Genomic DNA, 21,460 nt, shown 5'->3' on the forward strand with positions numbered 1-21,460 from the left:
TAGGACTCACGCACGGAGGATTCCACACAAACTCGAAGACGTATGTAGACAGCTCATCCATTTCGGGAATCTAGGATTTCGACTATTTTTGGCTGTTATCGACATCGATACTGGCAAGATATCGGTCCAACTGATTCGAAGATTTCCAGAATAACTTAATTTCATGTGTAAAATCCAATAATAAATCATAGAAGGAATATTTTTCGTGTGATACAATTATAAATATAATTATAATAGTTTCCTGATTTTTTACTTTAATTGTACTGTGAAACATTTCTTCTTGCCAAATTTCATAATTGTACATCAAGGGGAGGTACCCAACAGGTTTTAATGAGTGAATTTGCGGATATCAAATTATGTGACATAAACGGCCGAATCTTTCGACTGAATTGACTTAGGAGCGTAATATTTTTAAACCACCAAAGGACCATAGACCTCAGTATCTGACATAAAAGTTAGTTTGACGTGTCTCCCAGTTCCTGAGAAAAAGGGGTCTTAACCGATGGATAGACATCCAGACAGTCGGATAGCAAATGAATTTTTTTTTTCGTGTGATGTAATTACAAATCAACAATATTTGGAATTTTTCCTTTGGTTGTGGTGTGAAACCTTGCTTATTGCCAAATTTCATGATTCTAGGTCAACGGGAAGTGGCCTGTATGTTTAGACGAATGCTTTGCGAATGTCAAAATGGCGATATAAATGGTTGCTTGTTTTAATTGCATTGATTTAGATGCTTCACTTTTATGCATCAAAAAAGGACACATGCCATAATATATGTATGTATGTATGTATACAGGGTGTTACCGGTGTTTGCGCGGAATGAGGGGAACTAGCCCGCATTCGCCGGGGTAGGTGGAAAATCGCCTGAAGAACCATCCACGGGCACAAAGGACCTCGACACTATTCCACCGGGCGGATTAGTGCCGGGGACCGGCATGCGTTCCCGCTCGGGAACCAGCGCGTTAGACTGCGCGGCTAGCTGGGCGGGCTCCCATAATGTGTGACATAAATTTCGGCATGACACATCTGCCCATTGCTGAGAAAAAGGCTTTGAACCGTCTGGCAGACAGACAGGGAAGCGGGCAGAATGAGAGACAGACAGCAAAGTGATCCCATTAGGATTCCGTTTTTCCAAATGAGGTACGGAAGCCTAAAAATGAATTAGGGCATAGTGCGTCCCTAAAAAGACGCATATGGGGAAGTTGTAGTCACAATAATGTTGACTGGCGATTGTAGTGTGTTCAAAGACTTGAATGGCAGTGCGCCTCTGCGACGTTTTCCTCTTCACCCCATAACACCTGAAGCAGCAGGACGGTCATGTTTGACAATGGTCCTGATTGTATTACGCGTTCCCATCTCCCACGTTAAGAGGGTACGTCCAGAATTACTATCCAGAATGTGTTCCTCAGAATATGTTCCTCAGAATATGTTCCTTGTTGGTCCATTCCCTACGCGCTTGGAACCGCTGCAAACGGCGCCGCCGATGTGCGAATGTTTACGGAACACAATGTCACGATCGTCAGAGAAAGAGACCACGACCGGCAAGTATCTCAGGGGAGTGCGAGATCGTGTGCCTTTTAAAGTTACGCGTATGTAGGCTAGCTAATTGGCCACCCAGTACTGGTACGAGGTAAGATGAATTTCTTGTACGGCTGAACGCTAGCAGCCGAGGTATCAAGAGTGCCATGGCAGTTCCAGCTAGGTGACCGGCATGGCCGAATCCAGGTACAAAGACGAGCAGAGAAGGCAGAAATGAATAAATCCAAAAGCTGGGAATTTCGGCTGCTCTTACTTGCATACCCGCTGTGCAGGAGGTGCATCAACAACGGCGGCCCGGGTTCGATTCCCGGCGGGCTCAGGGATTTTCTCTGCCTCGTGATGGCTGGGTGTTGTGTGCTGTCCTTAGGTTAGTTAGGTTTAAGTAGTTCTAAGTTCTAGGGGACTCATGACCAAAGATGTTAAGTCCCATAGTGCTCAGAGCCATTTGAACCATTTGAACAACGGCGGAGTTGCAGACAAGCTGCAAGATGGTATCTTACAATTCTCTGAGAATCTCTAATAACTTACTGCCAAGTACTGAAGCAAATCCGAATACATTTGTGATCTCAGAAAAGTGAGGCACATCCAATTAGACAGTATTTTTCAATGTCTTTAAAACTACAGAAGTTAATATTTCACAGTGACCAAACATTTTCATAATAAATCTCTGAAATAGCAACTGCTAATCTCTTAAACGTAGTAGTCTCCGCAATTACACAGAATATGAATACCATGAATACCTCATATCTTGACGTACTTGTGTAGTTATTTAATGAGCAGTTTACCTTTTTGCTGGTAACTTTATTTAAATGTTGCTTGCAAGTGTTATCAAAAGCTTTGCTAATTTAAAAGTGGTGAATCGCATATGTTAGTGGATACCTCATCTGAATAGAGAACCAAGAGACGCTTCTGTCAAGAAATCATAATGATAAATCTTTGTCATTTAACGTGAGTAGACTTGCGCAAGAATGATATTTATTTATGAACAAACCTTTATTTGGAAATACTGTGAATGGTCTGAGTGTGACTGAATATTTATTACATTTCTTTATTTAAATATTGCTCTAATATATTAGTTTAGTACAGTAAGTGGTCAAGTTGAATTAAATCATTTCTGTACAGTTTAAGAACGATGTACAGTATTTTTGGTGGAAAAGTAGACAATAGCAGAAAAGAGGAACAAGAGAAACTTCTGTCAAGAAGGAATAAATAACTGTTATATAAATATTTGATGACAATTCATTGTCATTTAACGTGAGCACACTTGTACAAAAATACTAACTTAGTTATTTATGAACAAACCTATATTTGTAATTTTGCGAATGAACTGAGTGTGGCGAAATATTTAAAAGCTAAGCTTTTTTATTTAAATATTGTTATAATATATTACTTTAGTCTGGGAAGTGGTCAGGCTGAGTCAGATCATGAAAGTAGAACTTAAGAACTATATATTTTGGTAGTAACAGCCTTCAGACAATGGTAAAATGGACAGCAGCAGAACGCTAATGGAGTGAAATAGAGACTGGGACTTTTCGAATGAAGAGCTCAAGGGAGCGATTCTGGGCACTTGGAAGTTCGTTATGAAAGAAGGCAGACCTTCTTATGATAATGGGTGATATCTGATCCAGTAGGTGACATTCTGGGTGGTGAATGGCGGCTAAAATACTCTAACGTTTGCAGAGACTTTATACTGTATTTCGAGAGGTCTTCTTCCCGCTAACTTTTTCCGCTTGTATTACAGAACTGAGGACAGACACAGTATAAATTTCTACTCGCCATCTCGAAGGTCTTAATTGATAAATCATCATGTTGAGCTATGAACTGCTTTTAGCCGGTGAATGTTTCGTGTACTGTGATTACGAAATGGACTTAGTTTTCACGTATTTTCGATGACTACTTAAATTTGTGACTTTACTACCATTCTCGTAACGCTTAAAATAACTTTACTGCATTTGATAAGGATATTTTCTGTTCTTATTTTAACTGCATATTGTAGGACCACTTATTTAAGATGTCCTTCCTCGAATAAACATTGTTCAACATAATTCCATTTTGCAGACGCCAATTAAAGATGTTGAAATGGAACCCTTATTAGAAAATTATTCATTTAACTTTTTTACGTGTATTTTATTAAATCGCAATTTAGCCAATGCAGAGACTTTGACTGGTGGATCACAGCTACAGGATATAATATGCAGCGAATTAGCTGCGTCGCAAGAAAGCAGACGTGCGCGGCTCGAACCTATGACTACATTGATCTGTTTCTTTTTTTTCATCTTTTTTTATTAATTTTTAACATACCGGTGCATACCTAAAGTACGAGTAACCGCAGGTAAAGACGCAATTGGTTTCCCCCTATCGGATGATGTTTAGAAGAGCAACTACACCCGCAGTGACCGTTAGGTACCACCGCACCTTGTTGTCCTCTTAACTGAGCCGGCCGGAGTGGCCGTGCGGTTCTAGGCGCTGCAGTCTGGAACCGACCGACCGCTATGGTCGCAGGTTCGAATCCTGCCTCGGGCATGGATGTGTTTGATGTCCTTAGGTTTAATTAGTTCTAAGTTCTAGGCGACTGATGACCTCAGAAGTTAAGTCGCCTAGTGCTCAGAGCCATTTGAACCTTTTAACTGTGATCGCAGCTGCACACCCCGTTTGACGTGGGTCCCTTCTTGCCTCTTACACAATTTAGCGGCCATCTGCTGCTGTAGTTGACCGTGGACCACTTCCTCTCTTTCAGGCAGCAATGCTTGTTTTTCGGAACGCTCGCCACGCACGTGAAACAGTACCGTGAGTAATGCCGTATTTCTGGGCAACACTCATCAGACTTCGCCCATCTTCCAGTTCCCCTATGATTCTTCCACCTGTTAAGAAATGGTTCAAATGGCTCTGAGCACTATGGGACTCAACTGCTGTGGCCATCAGTCCCCTAGAACTTAGAACTACTTAAACCTAACTAACCTAAGGACATCACACACATCCATGACCGAGGCAGGATTCGAACCTGCGACCGTAGCAGTCGCACGGTTCCGGACTGCGCGCCTAGAACCGCGAGACCACCGCGGCCGGCCCACCTGTTAAGATACCCATAGGATACTGGATTGTACGGTCTACCGAGGAGCAGATACAGACTTAGCTCACAATTTGGCAGTGATGAAGAGTAGGCTGACGTTTAAGAGATCAGTCAGGAAGAATCAATACGCAATCAAGTGGGATACGAAAGTACTAAGAAATGAGAAGATACGCCTGAAGCTCTTTGACGCTATAGCTACTGCGATAAGAAATAGCACAGTAGGCAGTACAGTTGAAGAGACAATTACAGAAGCTGGAAGAAAAAATATATTTACAAAGAAGGTAAGTGTGAAGAAACCATGGGTAACAGAAGAAATACTTCAGTTAATAGACGAAAGACGGAATTAAAAAAACCTTCAGAGAAGTTCCGAAATACAGAAATACTAGTCACTCAGGAATGAAATAAATCGGAAGTGCAGGGAAGCTAGGGCGAAATGTGTGCTTGAAAAACGTGAAGAAATCGAAAAAGAAATGACTGTCGAAAGGACGAATACAGAAAAGTCAAAAGAACCTTCGGTAAAATTAAAAGCAAGGGTGACAACATTAATAATGCAATGCGAATTCCAGCGTGAAATGCAGAGAAAGTAGGTGGAAAGAGTATACCTAAAGCCTATATGATGGGGAAGACTTTGAAGATGTGATGGAAGAAACAGGAATCGATATAGAAGAGACAGGGGATGCAGAATCAGAATGACAATTTAAAAGAGCTTAGGAAGACTTAAGATCAAATAAGGCAGAGTGGATAGATAATAATCCATCAGAAGTTTTGAAATCGCCGAAGGAAGTGGCAATAAAACGACTATTCACATTGATTTATAGAATGTATGAGTCCTGCGATATATCATCTGACTTTCGGAAAAACATCATCCACACAATGATGCCGAAGATGACAAGAGCTGACAAGTGCGAGAATTATCGCACAATCACCTTAACAACTAACGCTTCCAAGCTGCTGACAAGAATAACATACAGTAGACTCGAAAAGAAAATTGACGGTGTGTTAGACAACGAGCAGTTTGGCTTTAGGAATGATAAAGGCACCAGAGACAGTTCTGAGGTTTCCAAGAGGAAACTGTTAGAGTGGAAGACCGAGAACGAAGTTTACGGATTAAAAAGGGTGGAAGACATGGATGTAGTCTTTCGCCCCTAGTGTTCCATCTATACATAGACGAAGCAATGACTTAAATAAAAGAAAAGTTCAAGAGTGGAATTAAAATTCGAGATGAATGGATATCAAGGATAAGATTCGTTGATGACGTTGCTGTTCTAAGTGAAATTGAAGAAGAATTACAGGATCTGCTGAACCGAATGGACAGGCAAATGTGTACAGAGTGTAGATTGACAGGATAGCGAAGAAAGACAAATCTAATGCGAAGTAGCAGAAATGATAAAAGCGAGACAGGATTGTGATCACGAAGTAAATGAAGTTAGGGACTTCAGCTATCTAGGCAGCGAAACAACCCATGACGAATGGAGCAAGGAGGGCATGAAAAGCAGACTACTACTGGCAAAAAGGGCGTTCCTGGCCACGAGAAGTCTCCCAATATTAAACAGAGACCATTTGAGGAAGAAACTACTGAAAATGTACGTTTGGAGCTCAGCAATGTACACTACAAACATGGACTGTCGGTAAACCAGAACATAAGAGGATCGAAACATTTGAGATGTGGTGCTACAGAAGAATGTTGAGAATTAGGTGGACTGACCGGGTAAGGAATGAGAAGGTTTTCCATAGAACCGACGAGAAAAGTAATATGTGAAAAACATTGGCGACAAGAAGAGACAGGATGGGATGACACTTGTTAAGACAAAACGGGAAATTTTCCATAGTACTAGAGGGGACTGTAGAAGGTAAAAACTGTAGAGGAAGCCAGAGATTGGAATATATCCAGCAAATAACTGACTAGGTCGGTTGCAAGTGCTATTCTGAGATGAAGAGTTTGGAAAAAGAGAAGAATTCGTGGCAGACCGCATCAAATCAGTCAGAAGACTGATGACAGAAAAAGAAAAAATAATTAAATTCTGGTAATTAATAACCAGTGTAACCCCCAGAATGCTGAACGCAAGCGAGCAAACGTGCATGCATTGTGTTGTATGCATTTTGTTGCTTAGGTGCCAGATGTCAGTTTGTGGGATGAAGTTCCATGCGTGTTGCACTTGGTCCGGCAGTACGAGGACAGTTAATCCTGTTTGTGGTTGACGCTGGAGTTGTCGTCCGATGACGTCCGATATGCGCTCGATTGAAGACATATCTGGCGTTCGAGCAGGCCAGAAAATATGTTGACTCTCTGTAGAGTATGTTTTTGTTACAACAACGGTATATGGGCGAGAGTTATCCTGCTGGAAAACACCTCCTGTAATGCTGCTCATGAACAGGTCGAAGCACCAGACTGACGTACAAATATGCAGTCAGGGTGTGTGAGATAACCACGGAAATACACCTACTGTCATACGAAATCACACCTCAGACCACACCTCTAGGAGTAGGTCAAGCGGGTCTATCACGCTGACATGTTGGGTGCAGGTCTTCTACAAGCCTCGTCCTGACCAACACACGGCCATCACTGGCACCAAGGCAGATCCGGCTTTCTCGCTTGACACCACTGAAGTGGCAAAAGGCGGTGTTTTGGCATCAGTGGAACGCACGCTACGGGGCACCTGGTTCGGAGATGTCCTTGAAATAACAGATTTGTAACAGTTCGTTGTGTCATTGTTGTGTCAACTGCTGCTCAAATTGGCGCTACAAATGTAGCACGATGCGCCAACGCCAGACGCCGAAAACAATGGTTTTGCCACTGTAGTGCCACGTAGTCGTCCGGAGCCTAGTCTTGTGATCTTACACTAAAGGCCATTAAAACTGCTATACCACGAAGATGACGTGCTACGGACGCGAAATTTAACCAACTGGAAGAAGATGCTGTGATATGCAAATGATTAGCTTTTCAGAGCATTCACACAAGGTTGGCGCCGGTGGCGGCACCTACAACGTGCTGACATGAGGAAAGTTTCCAACCGATTTCTCATACACAAACGGCAGTTGACCGGCGTTGCTTGGTGAACCGTTGTTGTGATGCCTCGTGTAAGAAGGAGAAATGCGTACCATCACGTTTCCGACTTTGATAAAGGTCGGATTGTTGCCTATCGCGATTGCGGTTTATCGTATCGCGACATTCCTGCTCGCCTTGGTCGAGATCCAATGACTGTTAGTAGAATATGGAATCGGTGGGTTCAGGAGGGTAATACGGAACGCCCTGCTGGATCCCAACGGCCTCGTATCACTAGCAGTCGAGATGACAGGCATCTTATCCGCATGGATGTAACGGATCGTGCAGCCACGTCTCGATCCCTGAGTCAACAGATGGGGACGTTTGCAAGACAACAACTATCTACACGAACAGTTCGACGACGTCTGCATCAGCATGGACTATCAACTCGGAGACCATGGCTACGGTTACCCTTGACGCTGCATTACAGACAGGAGCGCCTACGATGGTGTACTCAACGACAAACCTGGGTGCACGAATGGCTTAACGTCATTTTTTCGGATGAATCCAGGTTCTGTTTACAGCTTCGTGATGGCCGCATCCGTGTTTGGCGACATCGCGGTGAACGCAGATTGGAAGCTTGTATTCGTCATCGCCATACTGGCGTATCACCCAGCATGATGGTATGGAGTGCCATTGGTTACACGTCTCGGTCACCTCTTGTTCGCATTGACACTTTGAACAGTGGACGTTACATTTGAGATATGTTACGACCCGTGGCTCTACCCTTCATTCGATCCCTGCGAAACCCTACATTTCAGCAGGATAATGCACGTCCGCATGTTACAAGTCCTGTACGGGCCTTTCTGGATACAGAAAATGTTCGACTGCTGCCCTGGCCAGCACATTCTCCCGATCTCTTACCAACTGAAAATGCTGGTCAATGGTGGCCGAGCAACTGGCTCGTCACAATACGCCAGTCACTACCCTTGATGAACTGTGGTATCGTGTTGAAGCTGCGTGCGCAGCTGTACCTGTACACACCATCCAAGCTCTGTTTGACTCAATGCCCAGGCGTATCAAGGCCGTTATTACGACCAGAGGTGGTTGTTCTGGGTACTGATTTCTCAGGATCTATGCATCCAAATTGCGTGAAAATGTAATCACATGTCAGTTCGAGTATAATATATTTGTCCAATGAATACCCGTTTATCATATGCATTTCTTCTTGGTGTAGCAATTTTAATGGTCAGTAGTGTACACTGCTGGCCACCGTAAATGCAACACCAAGAAAGACAAGAGGTAGCACAACAAAATTTATTTTGTAGATAAGATGTTGACCAAGTATCAAATGATTACGTTTACAGACGTCTGTGACATGTGGTTCCTGCCAGAACCAGTAGCCAGAGTAGCCGCCATTGTTGGAGATCACCGCTGCCACACGTCTCGGCATTGAGTCAAAGAGACGTTGGATGTGATCCTGGGTTACAGCAGCCCAAGCAGCTTCCACACGTTGCCAAAGATCATCTGGTGTGGCAGCTGGGGATGTAATCTAGGTCACTCGTTGAGCAACCATGGACCACATGTTTTCTATCGGCGAAAGATCCGGAGAGCGAGCCGGCCAGGGAAGCAGTTCAATCTGGTTATTGACGAAGAATCTTTGGACAATTCGTGCCACGTGTGGTCGCGCATTATCCTGTTGAAATATGGCTGTGGCCGAGCCCTGAAGGTAAGGAAGGACAACTGGCTCCAGCACCTCGGATATGTAGCGCCGGCTATTTAAAGTACCGGCAATGCGTACTAGAGGCGTGCGAGAGTAATATCCAATACCGCCCCATACCATCATACCCGGTGCAAGACCAGTGTGGCGGTGCATAATGCAGCTGTCCAGCATCCTCGGGAAGCGTGCCTCGTCAGTAAAGACAACGTCATTCCATTCTGCCGTCCACATCCGTCTGTCATCACACCATTGGCGACGGAGACGTCTGTGGTTCTGCGTCAATGGTAGACGAAGCAATGGACGTCTTGCGGACAGACCACTCTGCTGTAAACGGCGTCGAATGGTATGCGCAGACACTGGATGATGCGTTACAGACGCAATGTGCTGTGCTATGGTCACTGAGCGATCCGTCACTGCCATGCGCCCAATTTGCCTATCAGCACGTGCAGTGGTGCACCGAGGTGAATGCGATCGACCACGTCGGTCCGTCGTACCCTCCTGCATCCAACGGTCACATATCCGCATTACAGTTGTTTGGTTTCGTTCAACACGACTAGCGATTTCTCTGTATGATAATCCACAATCTCGGTAAGCCACTATCCTTCCTCTGTCGAACTCGGATACTTGATAAAACGATGTTCGCTGTTGTCTACGAGGCATAACTGATCGTCTTGTGAAATAACCACAAGGTAAACACACGTGCCGAACGTACACTCGTCGAAATCGCCAAGCCTTAAATGGCGCTATGAGGTGGCGCCACAGGCGCGCGTGATGTGCGTCTGCGCTGAAATTCTAATCAGTTGCATATCTCATCGCTGCAAACCCATGGTGTAAATTTCACTTGATTCGGATGCTTCCTTCAGGGTGTTGCATTTACGGTGGCCAGCAGTGTACATTCTTATGAACACCGTTGCAGCAGTCGTCTATGGTGGCTACTTTCCTGCCAAGTCTTTCTGCAGTATCGCAGAAGAAACATCCAGCTTCTTATAGCCCTCTTACACGACCTCGTTCAAACTCTGTGAGATGTAGACTATGGCGTCTTTGTTGGTTTAAAGGCGTTCTTGACTATCATCAACTTACCACGTCCAATCTCAAAGGTACCTAACGCTAACTACCGTTACAGCATGTATTTAAAACAAACCTGATTTGCATCTTCATAGTGGCGCTATTAGCGACACTCTTATGCGACTGGCGCGATATTTGAATAGACACCATCTCTCAGCTGTAGGAAAACGCCTACCAACTTTCGTTTAGGTGGCACGATGCCTTCCTTGGTGTTGTAATTTTTTTTCCGTCAGTGTACTTGTCAGGCTAACTGTCCAATCCAGAATTCTCCGCGTAACTTTTTTCTGAGTGTTGCAACAAGCTGTATTATTCCTGGTTGCTTCAGGTTTTCTTTTAAAACACCGATTCAGTTTTAACTTCACGGAGACTTTTATTCCAGAAACCGTCAAGTTAATTTGGTTGAGTCCTTTTTTTCTTATTTGTCCATAAAATTTTAGTCTGCGTTTTTTCATGTCCGAATAAATATTGGTACACTTTTCAAATTATATATTTGCTCTTGGTCTGTATGAACCATGTTTAATATAATTTAGACCTACAGTTTTCCTGGTAGCTTTTCTTTTTCTCTTTCGGATTTCTTCAGTGTCCATCTGTCTTTTTAAAATGAGTGTCACAGGCTCTATTAAGAAACATCTTGTTTTATGAGTCTTTTATAGTGTCCCAGTTTCGTGTATTTTGAAATGAAAGTTTTGTTACGGATATTTTTTGAATCTAGGAAGCTATTTACATTTTTTAACAGCGAATTTCGTAACCAATGTTTTGCAGACCAGTTTTCTTTATAAGAAAGTCTATCGATTTTCCCTTATTTAGCTTTTAGAATTCTGGGAGCCAATTTTTTACTACACATGTGTGTTTTTTTTTAATGAGTGAAATGTTATTTGGAGCCATAGTATTTATACTGTTTCTTTAAGAAAGTGTGTTTGTTTTTGTGGTGTTTGAAAGTCATGTTTCATTTATTTACTTCAGTACCCTTTCAGACGACTGCATAATCTAAATGCGTCATAAAAAAAGGAAAGTTCCCTTTTACTAATAAACTAATGGTCGTGGCGTGTTACTGTGCGACACTGTCATGTCCATCAACTGTGTACTTACGCTGTGACAGTTCCATCAAAATTGATGAAAGTAGTGTCAGTGGATGAGCCTTTTACTACATACTTTTTGTTGCGCTCCAACGGCAGACAACATCGGCGGATCTTCAACGGTGCTTAACAGACTCATGCTTTTATCAGAATGAGTAGACATTGCATTCATCGTGCTGTATGGTGTCGTAAGAACTTTTCGGAAGACACTCGCATACTTACACGTCAGATCGGCCTCAGTGATCAGGCCAGCGTTGTTGATTAAGATGTCGACGCCGGACAGGTTATCTTTGATCCACTTGAACGCTGCCAGTACGCTGTTCTCGTCTGCGACATCGCCCTGAATAGCGTGCAGTTTACCAGGGGCGTCCTTGAGCGCGAGTGCCTGTAAGAAAAGAAGCAAACAGCGGACGAAGCGCTGTGACTCACAGGACTCTAGCAGAGCCAGGGCCCCAAGGAAAAGTAGTGTGCACGGTTCACAGTATGAAAGCAGTAATTATTAAATGTCGTATACATTCTTTTAGCTAATACTTGATGTGAGTACTTAAGTGTGAAAGTACTTAAACGCTTTTTACGATATGTCATACCTGAACTATGCTCTGTTTTCACCACTAAATATCTCTAAAGTGTAATACATAGCAGCCGATAGTGTAAAAAATAAATTTAATTACAAAAATATTGCTCAATATAATAAAAAGACTTCTACTTGAGACAGTCCAAATAACTTCACTACACTTAGTGTTATGTACAATAACGTAAATTGCCACAAGTTAAATCAGGCTGCCGCGCGGGATTAGCCGAACGGTCTAGGGCGCTGCAGTCATTGACTGTGCGGCTGGTCCCGGCGGAGGTTCGAGTCCTCCCTCGGGCATGGGTGTGTGTGTTTGTTCTTGGGATAATTTAGGTTAAGTAGTGTGTAAGTTTAGGGATTGATGACCTTAGCAGTTAAGTCCCATAACATTTCACACACATTTGAACATTTTTTTTAAAAAATCAGGCTTTCCTGTCTATCACAAAGATTTAAAAAAAAGACTTACTTCCCTAACAGCTCAACTGTGTGCCGTCCAATCATTAGAATTCGCAAACATCCACAGAGTGAAAGTCAAAATCAAAAGTGAAAAAAACGAGTTTCCATCTCTTTTCACTTAGGACCCCACTAATTTTGGACTATTACTGCTACCCTGACACACTGAGTAACGAAAGGAAAACAGTGGTCAGGTAACTACTTCTGTTTACAGATCTTTACACTTCCTGTCAGCAGGAAAAGCTATTTGCAGTCGAAGAAAACGTCATACAGGTTGCCCACTTATCGCAATGATGACTATAGTTCGTGGCGAAGAAGCAATGACAAAATGTTAAGCAATAAATACAACTTCAATAGCGAGAAAGGAATGCTTCAATGAGCCACTGACTGGATGAAACCCAAAAGATCAGGGACAAAAGTTGGACGAAGGTAGAAATGTGTTGTAAAAATTACAACAGCGGTTGGGAAAACACAGCGGAAGAAATAAAGGAATTCTGTTATCCATTAAGTAAAAGAAAACCATGGCACGGGGCACATAATAATCAGATTGCTGCGTGAGAAAGGGTTTCTGTTACAAAACATGCTTTCTTGCATCGAATGTACAGGTTGAACTGACAAAGAAGTTATTAATACTGTACGATGAGAGCACAGTACTGCATAATGAAACTGAGATTGGTGCCGGAGTGCCGGAGTGGCCATGCGGTTCTAGGCGCTACAGTCTGGAGCCGCGTGACCGCTACGGTTGCAGGTTCGAATGCTGCCTCTGGCATGGGTGTGTGTGATGTCCTTAGGTTAGTTAGGTTTAAGTAGTTCTAAGTTCTAGGGGACTGATGACCACAGCAGTTAAGTCCCATAGTGCTCAGAGCCATTTGAACCATTTTTTTTCTCCGCATTGGTGTACAATGCCACTTTGCACTATATCAGCACAGATCGCTGAAGAAACAATACCATATTACCGTCAATAATGGCCATCAGAGTCACAAGTCGTAACTAAGTTATTATTTGGCATAAATCCAAATTTTGTTGGAAACAATACGTCATATTCTGTACTGACTGAGCCATGTTTCCCAAAATAGAAGTTGCTGGTTTATTCGTTCTTCCTTTATTCGTTATCAAAGTATTAACGTAGAGTTTCAGTGGAGTGATTAAAGCACGGGCAGATGGAATAGTGTACAGACTTGACATGGGCAACATCTAGGAATACTACTTCATTTTCGGTGCATCCACATTGCAGTACTCCAACATTAAAGACCACAGTTAACACATATGAAATGTGATAACAAAAGAAATATGAATTTACTAATGAAAGCTTTGACACGCATATAAAAGGATGTATTGTAGTGCAGAAAATTGGTTGTTGGCAACGGAGTGAAGACGGGTGGTGAAAGCCACTATTAAACGCTTAACATGGATGTTGCTACTATGTGTGATAGCGTTGACGAAGACGGTAGTCCATATGTTCAAATGTTCAAATGTGTGTGAAATCTTATGAGAGGTAACTGCTAAGGTCATCAGTCCCTAAGCTTACTCACTACTTAACCTAAATTATCCTAAGGACAAACACACACATCCATTCACGAGGAAGGCCTCGAACCTCCACCGGGACCAGCCGCACAGTCCATGGCAGCAGCATCTTAGACCGCTCGGCTAATCCTACGCGGCGGTAGTCCATAAAAAAGGAATCTGGCCACTGCTGCACACGCGTTTCTTTCTTATGTTCTCGTCTTTAATAAACGTGTTCTCATCTGCCGCAAATGATTATGCTGTCTGTTTCTTCCTTGCATTAGCGAGCGAAGTCTGCTGTAATATGCCTAGACAAAATGTTAGATTCTTCTTTGAAGGCACTCACATTATGCCAGCGAGGTTTAAAGTCGTCCGGAAGAACAGTTCTAGCCGCTTGATAGTTTGATCCATTGTCCTTATCTGTGTCAAACTACGCTCTTACAGACTCCTTTAAAGTCTTCAGTTTTTTTGTTACGTTTCCTTGGAGGGACCTACATCCTGCCTTTAGCGCAACAACACATCTAAAATCACCCCCTAGTTAGATTTCGAAAGAAAACAGCTATCTCGGCCCATTAGTTTCCTAAAGAAATTGTAACTGCGGTTATTGTAGTCCTCATGTTGTCCAGTGTTCGCTCATCACCTCTCCATAGTACACATGTCGTGGTATTTATGGGGCTGAATGTGCTTATTCACGTTGCCTTGTGATTCCTTTTGTTGCTGGAGGTCTCATTTCGGGACTTCTCTTTCATCTTCATTAGTCTCACAATCACTATTCCTCACCAAAGTGCCTGTATGAATTTTTGCGCTTTCAATTTTGCATATTATGTGCATGAAAACAACTCATCCTCTACTCCATTTCTCTCTCCCAGTGAGTAAATGCAACGCAACTTTTGACTTATCAGTTGCCAACGCCCACACGATTCATTGGCTTCCACTCACTAACAGCTGCCGTTGTAAGTGCGCAGCACTACCAAACACAGTAACAGCCTCTCTCTCACTGTGGACAGATATAAAAAGAGCGAGGCTAGTACTGTGACTTGCAGATGGCGTTATCACATGCACACGCACTTTTACAATTCAGTGACATTAATAGCTGAAGTCATTCAAATTTTTCTAAACGGAGAGAATTCGTAGGACGTAAATGTAACTTCAGATGTATCCCGAGGGTTTGTTAAAGGACAGTTAATTTCCAGAATATCTATATGCGACGTAGTGGGAATCGTCAGAAGTTCCATGAGGTTTTTCGCGCATGATTGCGTTATGTACAAAGAAGGCGAATAGCTAGAAAAGCGTAGAGAAACACAGGGAGGCGTGCAGAGGATCGACACTTGGCGCAGGAGTCGGAAGTTTATCCTCAACGTACACAAATGCAACATACTGAGCATAAACACACGGAAAGACCCATAATTGTATGATTGCACGATTTCAAAAAGAACCCTGGAAGCAGTCAAGCCCATTAAATAATATGTGCTAGTACAAGTGAAGATTTAAAGAGGAACACCCACATAAAACCAACCGCAGGTAAGACAGATGATAGGCTGAGATATACTGAAAGGTGTACTCCATCCAAAAAGAAAGTAGCCTGTATTGCTGAGAAGAACAATGCAATATTCCTCCAGGCATGCATGCATGTTCTTAGCAACACAGGCACTGTAAATTCATATTTTTCCGCCGGCATCAGATTGCAACATTCAATTAAAATGTCATCCCCTGTACGGGAATTACATAATGTGTGCATGAATACTGACTGTGAGGCAGGAACAACGACATATAGAAGTTTCGTTCTAACTGTGAGTCGTGCAGGGACAGGAAAAGTGGTTAAGGCGACCACTCCTGTAGAATGGCAAACCTGCGTTCGTGTCCCGCCGGCCGGTGTAGCCGTGCGGCTCTAGGCGCTTCAGTCTGGAACCGCGTGACCGATACAGTCGCAGGTTCGAATCCTGCCTCGGGCATGGGTGTGTGTGATGTCCTTAGGTTAGTTAGGTTTAAGTAGTTCTAAGTTCTAGGGGACTGATGACCACAGATGTTAAGTCCCATAGTGCTCAGAGCCATTTGAACCATTTTTGAACCTGCGTTCGTGTCCCGATCCAGCAAAAATTTTCACTGTCATAATTGCCTTATACAGCTGATGGTTGTTCATATTCGGAAGTGCGAATACATTTCATGTAAGTATCTGTACCAAATAGGACTGATAGAGGAAATGAGGAAGGTCCAAAGAAGAGCAGCACTTTCTGCACTGGTTCATTTAGTAAACGTGAAGGTGTCACGAGAATGCTCAACCCACCAGTGACAGATGCTGCAAGCAAAGTGTAGGCGTCAAGGTGTGTTTTATTATTAAAATTCCGACAGTGTACGTTAGTAGAAGTACCAACTGACACATTGCTTTTCCCTCAATATATTCGTTTAAAAACTCTGAAGCTAAAATTCAAGAGATCCGAGCTCACAAGGAGGCTTAAGAACTATCTTCTTCACTCACCCCATTCGCGACTGGAACAGGAAAGGGGTATCGTCAGCCAAACAAAATAAGGTCGCTCTGGGAGTATATGAGGTTGGTGAGAAAAGTAATGAGACTGACAACAGTGCGTGCAATCTGCCAACACCGTGTTGTTCTACTTGTGTAGAGCAATGTGTTCATCCCTTGCACTTGTACACACAGTCCGCATTTCAGCTTCCTACAGCGATCGTGTGATTTTTGTGTTTTGCGTTTTTTTTTTTTTTTTTTTTTTTTTGTGTTTCGAAAATGGAACAACGGAATTTATAGTAACGATATGCCATCAAGTTTTATGTTAAACTTGGTGAATCTGCGAAGAGTTGAAATAGGCCTATAGGGAACATTATTTATCAAAAGCACAAGTTCTTCACTGGCAGAAACCTTTTTTGGAAGTCCGAGAACACGTTGAAGATGAACCTCGCTCAGAGAGACCTTCACTTTCAAAAACCGACGAATACGTGTGTGCTCTTGTGAGATGAGACCGATGTTTAACACTAAGGATGACAGGTGACCTGTTAAACACTTTTACCACGCATCAAATTTTGATCAAAGATTTGCACTTGCGAAAGGCTTTTGCCAAAAAGGTACTGAGAAACCTCACAACTGAGCAGGACAGTTAAAGAAATGTCTTTGCTAATCTTCTTGAAAAGTCTACAATGACCACGAATGGTTCAGTCATTTGATCACAGGTGATCAGTCTTGGATTTTTAGTACAGTCCTGAGACAAAGCGGCAAAGTGAGAAGTGGTACACTGAGACATCTGCTCGACCGAAAACTCAAATGAGCAGATAAAAGATCAAAACAGTGCTTATTTGCTTCTTTGTCATTAGGGGTATCGGGCATAAGGAATTTGTTCCTCCAGGACAAACTGTCAACCAAGCGTTTTACGAAGATGTCCTTGAAAGACGCTGGAAAACGGCCAATCGAGTGAGACTGGACACTGCAGACAAGTGAATGCTGGATCATGACAATGTCCCATGCCACACGACCACTTCCATGACGGAATTTTCGATTTCAAAAAGCATGCCTGCTGTTCCACAGCCCCCTTGTTCAACTGATCTGAGTCCTTGTGTCTTTTTTCTTCTCCCAGATTTGAAAAATATCTTCAAAGGACGTCAATTTGGGAGGATGAAAAGAATGTGACCAACATGTTAATGGCTCTACCACTTGAAGCTTCTCCGCGCTGTGAGCAAGAATGAGAACTACTACTCCACCGGTATGTAGCTGCCGAAGGGAACTATTTTGAAGGTAACAATATTTTCGTTTGAAATAAAAACTTTGGTAGATAAAAAAATCAGTCTCAATACTTTTCACTACCTCGTAGATGTAGCTGTAGGCTCATCGTTAAATTTTAACTCCTTTTCCAGTCGTTTTTAGACTTTCGGAGTTGTCTCGTTAGTAAAAACCCGTACAAAATGAGAATAGGTCAGTGGAACAAGTGCTGTGGTGTTCTGGAACAGCTGGTTTGGAATTGGAAGGACTACGACAGAGGAAAAAAAATGGCTCTGAGCACTATGGGACTTAACATCTGTGGTCATCAGTCCCCTAGAACTTAGAACTACTTAAACCTAACTAACCTAAGGACATCACACACATCCATGCCCAAGGCAGGATTCGAACCTGAAACCGTAGCGGTCACGCGGTTCCAGACTGAAGCGCCTAGAACCGCACGGCCACACCAGCCGGCAGAAAAAATTGCACATGAAACGAGAAGGAGCATATGCAGAACAAAGGAATGCAATTTTGCGTGTAATAGGTAAGAAAGAGACCAATGACTGTTAGTCACTAAGTAGTTGAAAGAGAGAGAGTACAGAAAGAAAAAGACTGAGTGGTTTGGTTACGGGAGGTGTGTTTTCTGGGGAACGCCCACCTTGACCCTGTCGACCCTCCTGGCCAGGCCGACGACGGTGAGTCCGCGTCTGAGCAGCGCCTGTGTGATGGCGGCGCCGATGCCGGAGCTGGCGCCAGTCACCAGCGCGACGCGGCCTGCGTACGTCTCGATGCCCATGCCTGCTGCCCTGATGCGACTGACTACCAAGGCCCCCGGCCCCACTCTATTCATATAGGCCCGGCCTCCGGCGTCGGGGAAAAGTGCTGCGTCACAGCCGGCCGAAGTGGCCGTGCGGTTAAAGGCGCTGCAGTCTGGAACCGCATGACCGCTACGGTCGCAGGTTCGAATCCTGCCTCGGGCATGGATGTTTGTGATGTCCTTAGGTTAGTTAGGTTTAACTAGTTCTAAGTTCTAGGGGACTAATGACCTCAGCAGTTGAGTCCCATAGTGCTCAGAGCCATTTGAACCATTTTTGCTGCGTCACCATCATTCCCCTCCACAGCGACAGCTCGAGCTCCACCCGGATACACCTTGACTGATAAGGAAGGCGGCGATCCGCACACTCTCTCTGGCACTACCTTATCGCCATTTACTTTGTCATCTCACTAATCTGTCGGATGATAGTCAAACAAATAGCAAGTTCACGAACAAGCTGTGAAATACAAAGTTTTGTACGTCAATAAAGTCCAAAAATTTAAATATCTCTGAGAAATGATTCAAACTACTGGAACAAACAGTTAAGTCTGCATTAACGTTGTTTTTTTTTTTTTTTTAGTTATCAGTCTTCTGACTGGTTTTATGCACCCTGCAACGAATTCCGCCGCTGTAGCTCTTTTCGTAGAGTCTGCAGAGAACTCCATTCTCTACCTTATCAGTCAACCTAATTTTCAGCATTCTCCTGAGCAATATACTTCAACGCTTTGATCTTCTTCTGTTGCAGTTTTCCCACAGTCCATCATTCATTACCATAGAATGCTGTGCTCCAAACGTACATTCTTAGAAATTTCTTCCTCAAATGGAGACCTATGTTTCATATTATTAGATTTATTTTGGCCAGGAACGCCGTCTTCACTAGTTTTGTTCTGCTTTTTATATCCTCCTCGCTTAGTCTTTCATGAGCTACTTTGCTTCAAAGCTGGGAGAATTTCTTAACTTTGTCTACTTCTTGATCACTAGTTCTGATGTTAAGCTTCTCGCTCTTCCCATTTCTGCTACTTCTCGTTACTTCTGCCTTTCTTCGGTTTATTCTAAGTCCATATCCCATATGCATTAGACCGTTCATTCCATTCAACAGATTCCTAAATTATTATTTGCCTTCACTTAGAATAACAATACCATCAGCGAATCTTACCATTGATACCCTTACAATCTGGATTTTAATCCCAGTCTTGAAAATGTCTTTATTTCTGTTGTGGGTCTTCGATTAATAGATTGAACAAGAGGGGTGAATGACAGCATCCCTTTCTTACACACTTTTTAATTGCAGTATTTCGTTCTTTGTCTACCAGTGTCATTGTCCCTTCTTGGTTCTTGTACATATTTAGAATTACCCAACGTTCTTACTCCTGTTTTTTTTTTTTTTCAAAAGTTCGAACATCTTGCATCACTTTACTTTGTTGAACGCTTTTTCCAAATAGAAAAATCCTAGGAACGGGACTTGGTTTTCATTCACTCTTGCATTCACTGCAAAGCGATACGTCAGGACTGTCTCTCTGATGGATTTACCTTCCCTAAAGCCAAATTAATCCTCATACAACAGACCCTCTTCTTTTCCATTCTTCTGCATGTTGTCCTTGTCAGCATCTTGGATTATGAGATGTTAAGCACACTGTGCGATAGACTTCACATTTACCTGTTCTAGCTGTTGTCAGAAATGTGTGTATGATACTTTTCCGAAAGTCTGATGCTATGTCGCCTGTCGCAGATCCTAGACAGAAACCAGAATAGTCGTTTGGGTGCCACTATCCGCAGTGATTTTAGAAATTCCGATGAAAAGTTATCTATCCCTTCTGCTTTATTTGATCTCAAGTCTTCCATAGCTCTTTTAAATGCTGACTAATATTAGAACCCTATCTCTTCCATATCAACTCCAACTGCGTCTTCCAACACGTCATCACACAACTAGACCTTCAATGCACTCTTTCTAGTCTACCTGTTCTCAGTTTCGTGATTGCCCGCATCTCGTGGTCGTGCGGTAGCGTTCTCGCTTCCCACGCTCAGGTTCCCGGGTTCGATTCCCGGTGGGGTCAGGGATTTTCTTTGCCTCGTGATGGCTGGGTGTTGTGTGATATCCTTAGGTTAGTTAAGTTTAAGAAGTTCTAGGGGACTGATGACCATAGATGTTTAGTCCCATAGTGCTCCGAGCCATTTGAACCATTTTTTTCTGTTTCGTGATTAACAGTTGGATTCCCATTGCACTCTTAATATTACCACCCTTGGTTTCACCGCGGTTTGTTTGGACTTTTCTACCTTTTCTAGATTTCTGAAGCAGTACTTTCGGCGATCGTTTCTTTCTCAATTTTTTCGCACTCTTTCTGTAGCCATTTCACCTTGGCTTATCTACAATTCCTATTTATTCCATTCACATGTGATTTGTGTTTCTGTTTTCTTGTTTAGCCCTGAACATGTTCATACTTTCTTCTTTCATCGATAAACTGAAGTATTTCTTGTGCTACCCAAGGTTTCTTCACAGTTATCTTCCTTCTACCAATGTTTGTCTGTGCAACATCTCTGATTGCCCCTTTAGACAAATCCACTCTTCTTCACCTGAACTGCTTACCGTGGTATTCCTTACCCCACTTGCTTCCACACTGGTTCGTCCAGACGACTCTTTCAAATTTCAATTTATCCTTCATCATAACTAAATTGTCATCTGATTCGATAACTGCTCTTGGGTACGCCTTAAAATCCAATATCTGATTACGTTTTTACTTATCTTGTTCATGAATCAAAGCTTCGAAACATTACTATGTTTTCAAATTATTTCCTTATCCGTTACAACATTTTACCACAGTATGTCATAGGAGCAAATTTGATGTTATTCTTTACTGTCGTCTGTGATACAAAATGTTTGCATTGTTCTTTTACGCTTTATCTGATTATACTGTCGCACTATTTGGCTTTCCATGTACCCATCCGCTAAGACTGTTTGTTTG

General features: G+C 42.9%; 1 protein-coding gene across 1 annotated transcript in view; it reads right to left on the reverse strand.

The window, feature by feature from the left end:
- Positions 1–18,485, reverse strand: part of LOC126237186 (farnesol dehydrogenase-like) — a 40,468-nt gene extending 21,983 nt beyond the window's left edge. Inside the window, exons 1-2 of the mRNA XM_049947062.1 lie at positions 18,345–18,485; positions 11,679–11,841 (exon numbers count right to left, since the gene is read on the reverse strand). Coding sequence (XP_049803019.1) covers positions 11,679–11,841; positions 18,345–18,482 — 301 coding nt within the window. The 5' untranslated portion in view covers positions 18,483–18,485. The remainder of the gene's footprint in view (positions 1–11,678; positions 11,842–18,344) is intronic.
- Between the last annotated feature and the right edge of the window lie 2,975 nt (positions 18,486–21,460).

This window comes from Schistocerca nitens, chromosome 2, assembly GCF_023898315.1.
Source record: "Schistocerca nitens isolate TAMUIC-IGC-003100 chromosome 2, iqSchNite1.1, whole genome shotgun sequence".
Classification (NCBI taxonomy): domain Eukaryota; kingdom Metazoa; phylum Arthropoda; class Insecta; order Orthoptera; family Acrididae; genus Schistocerca; species Schistocerca nitens.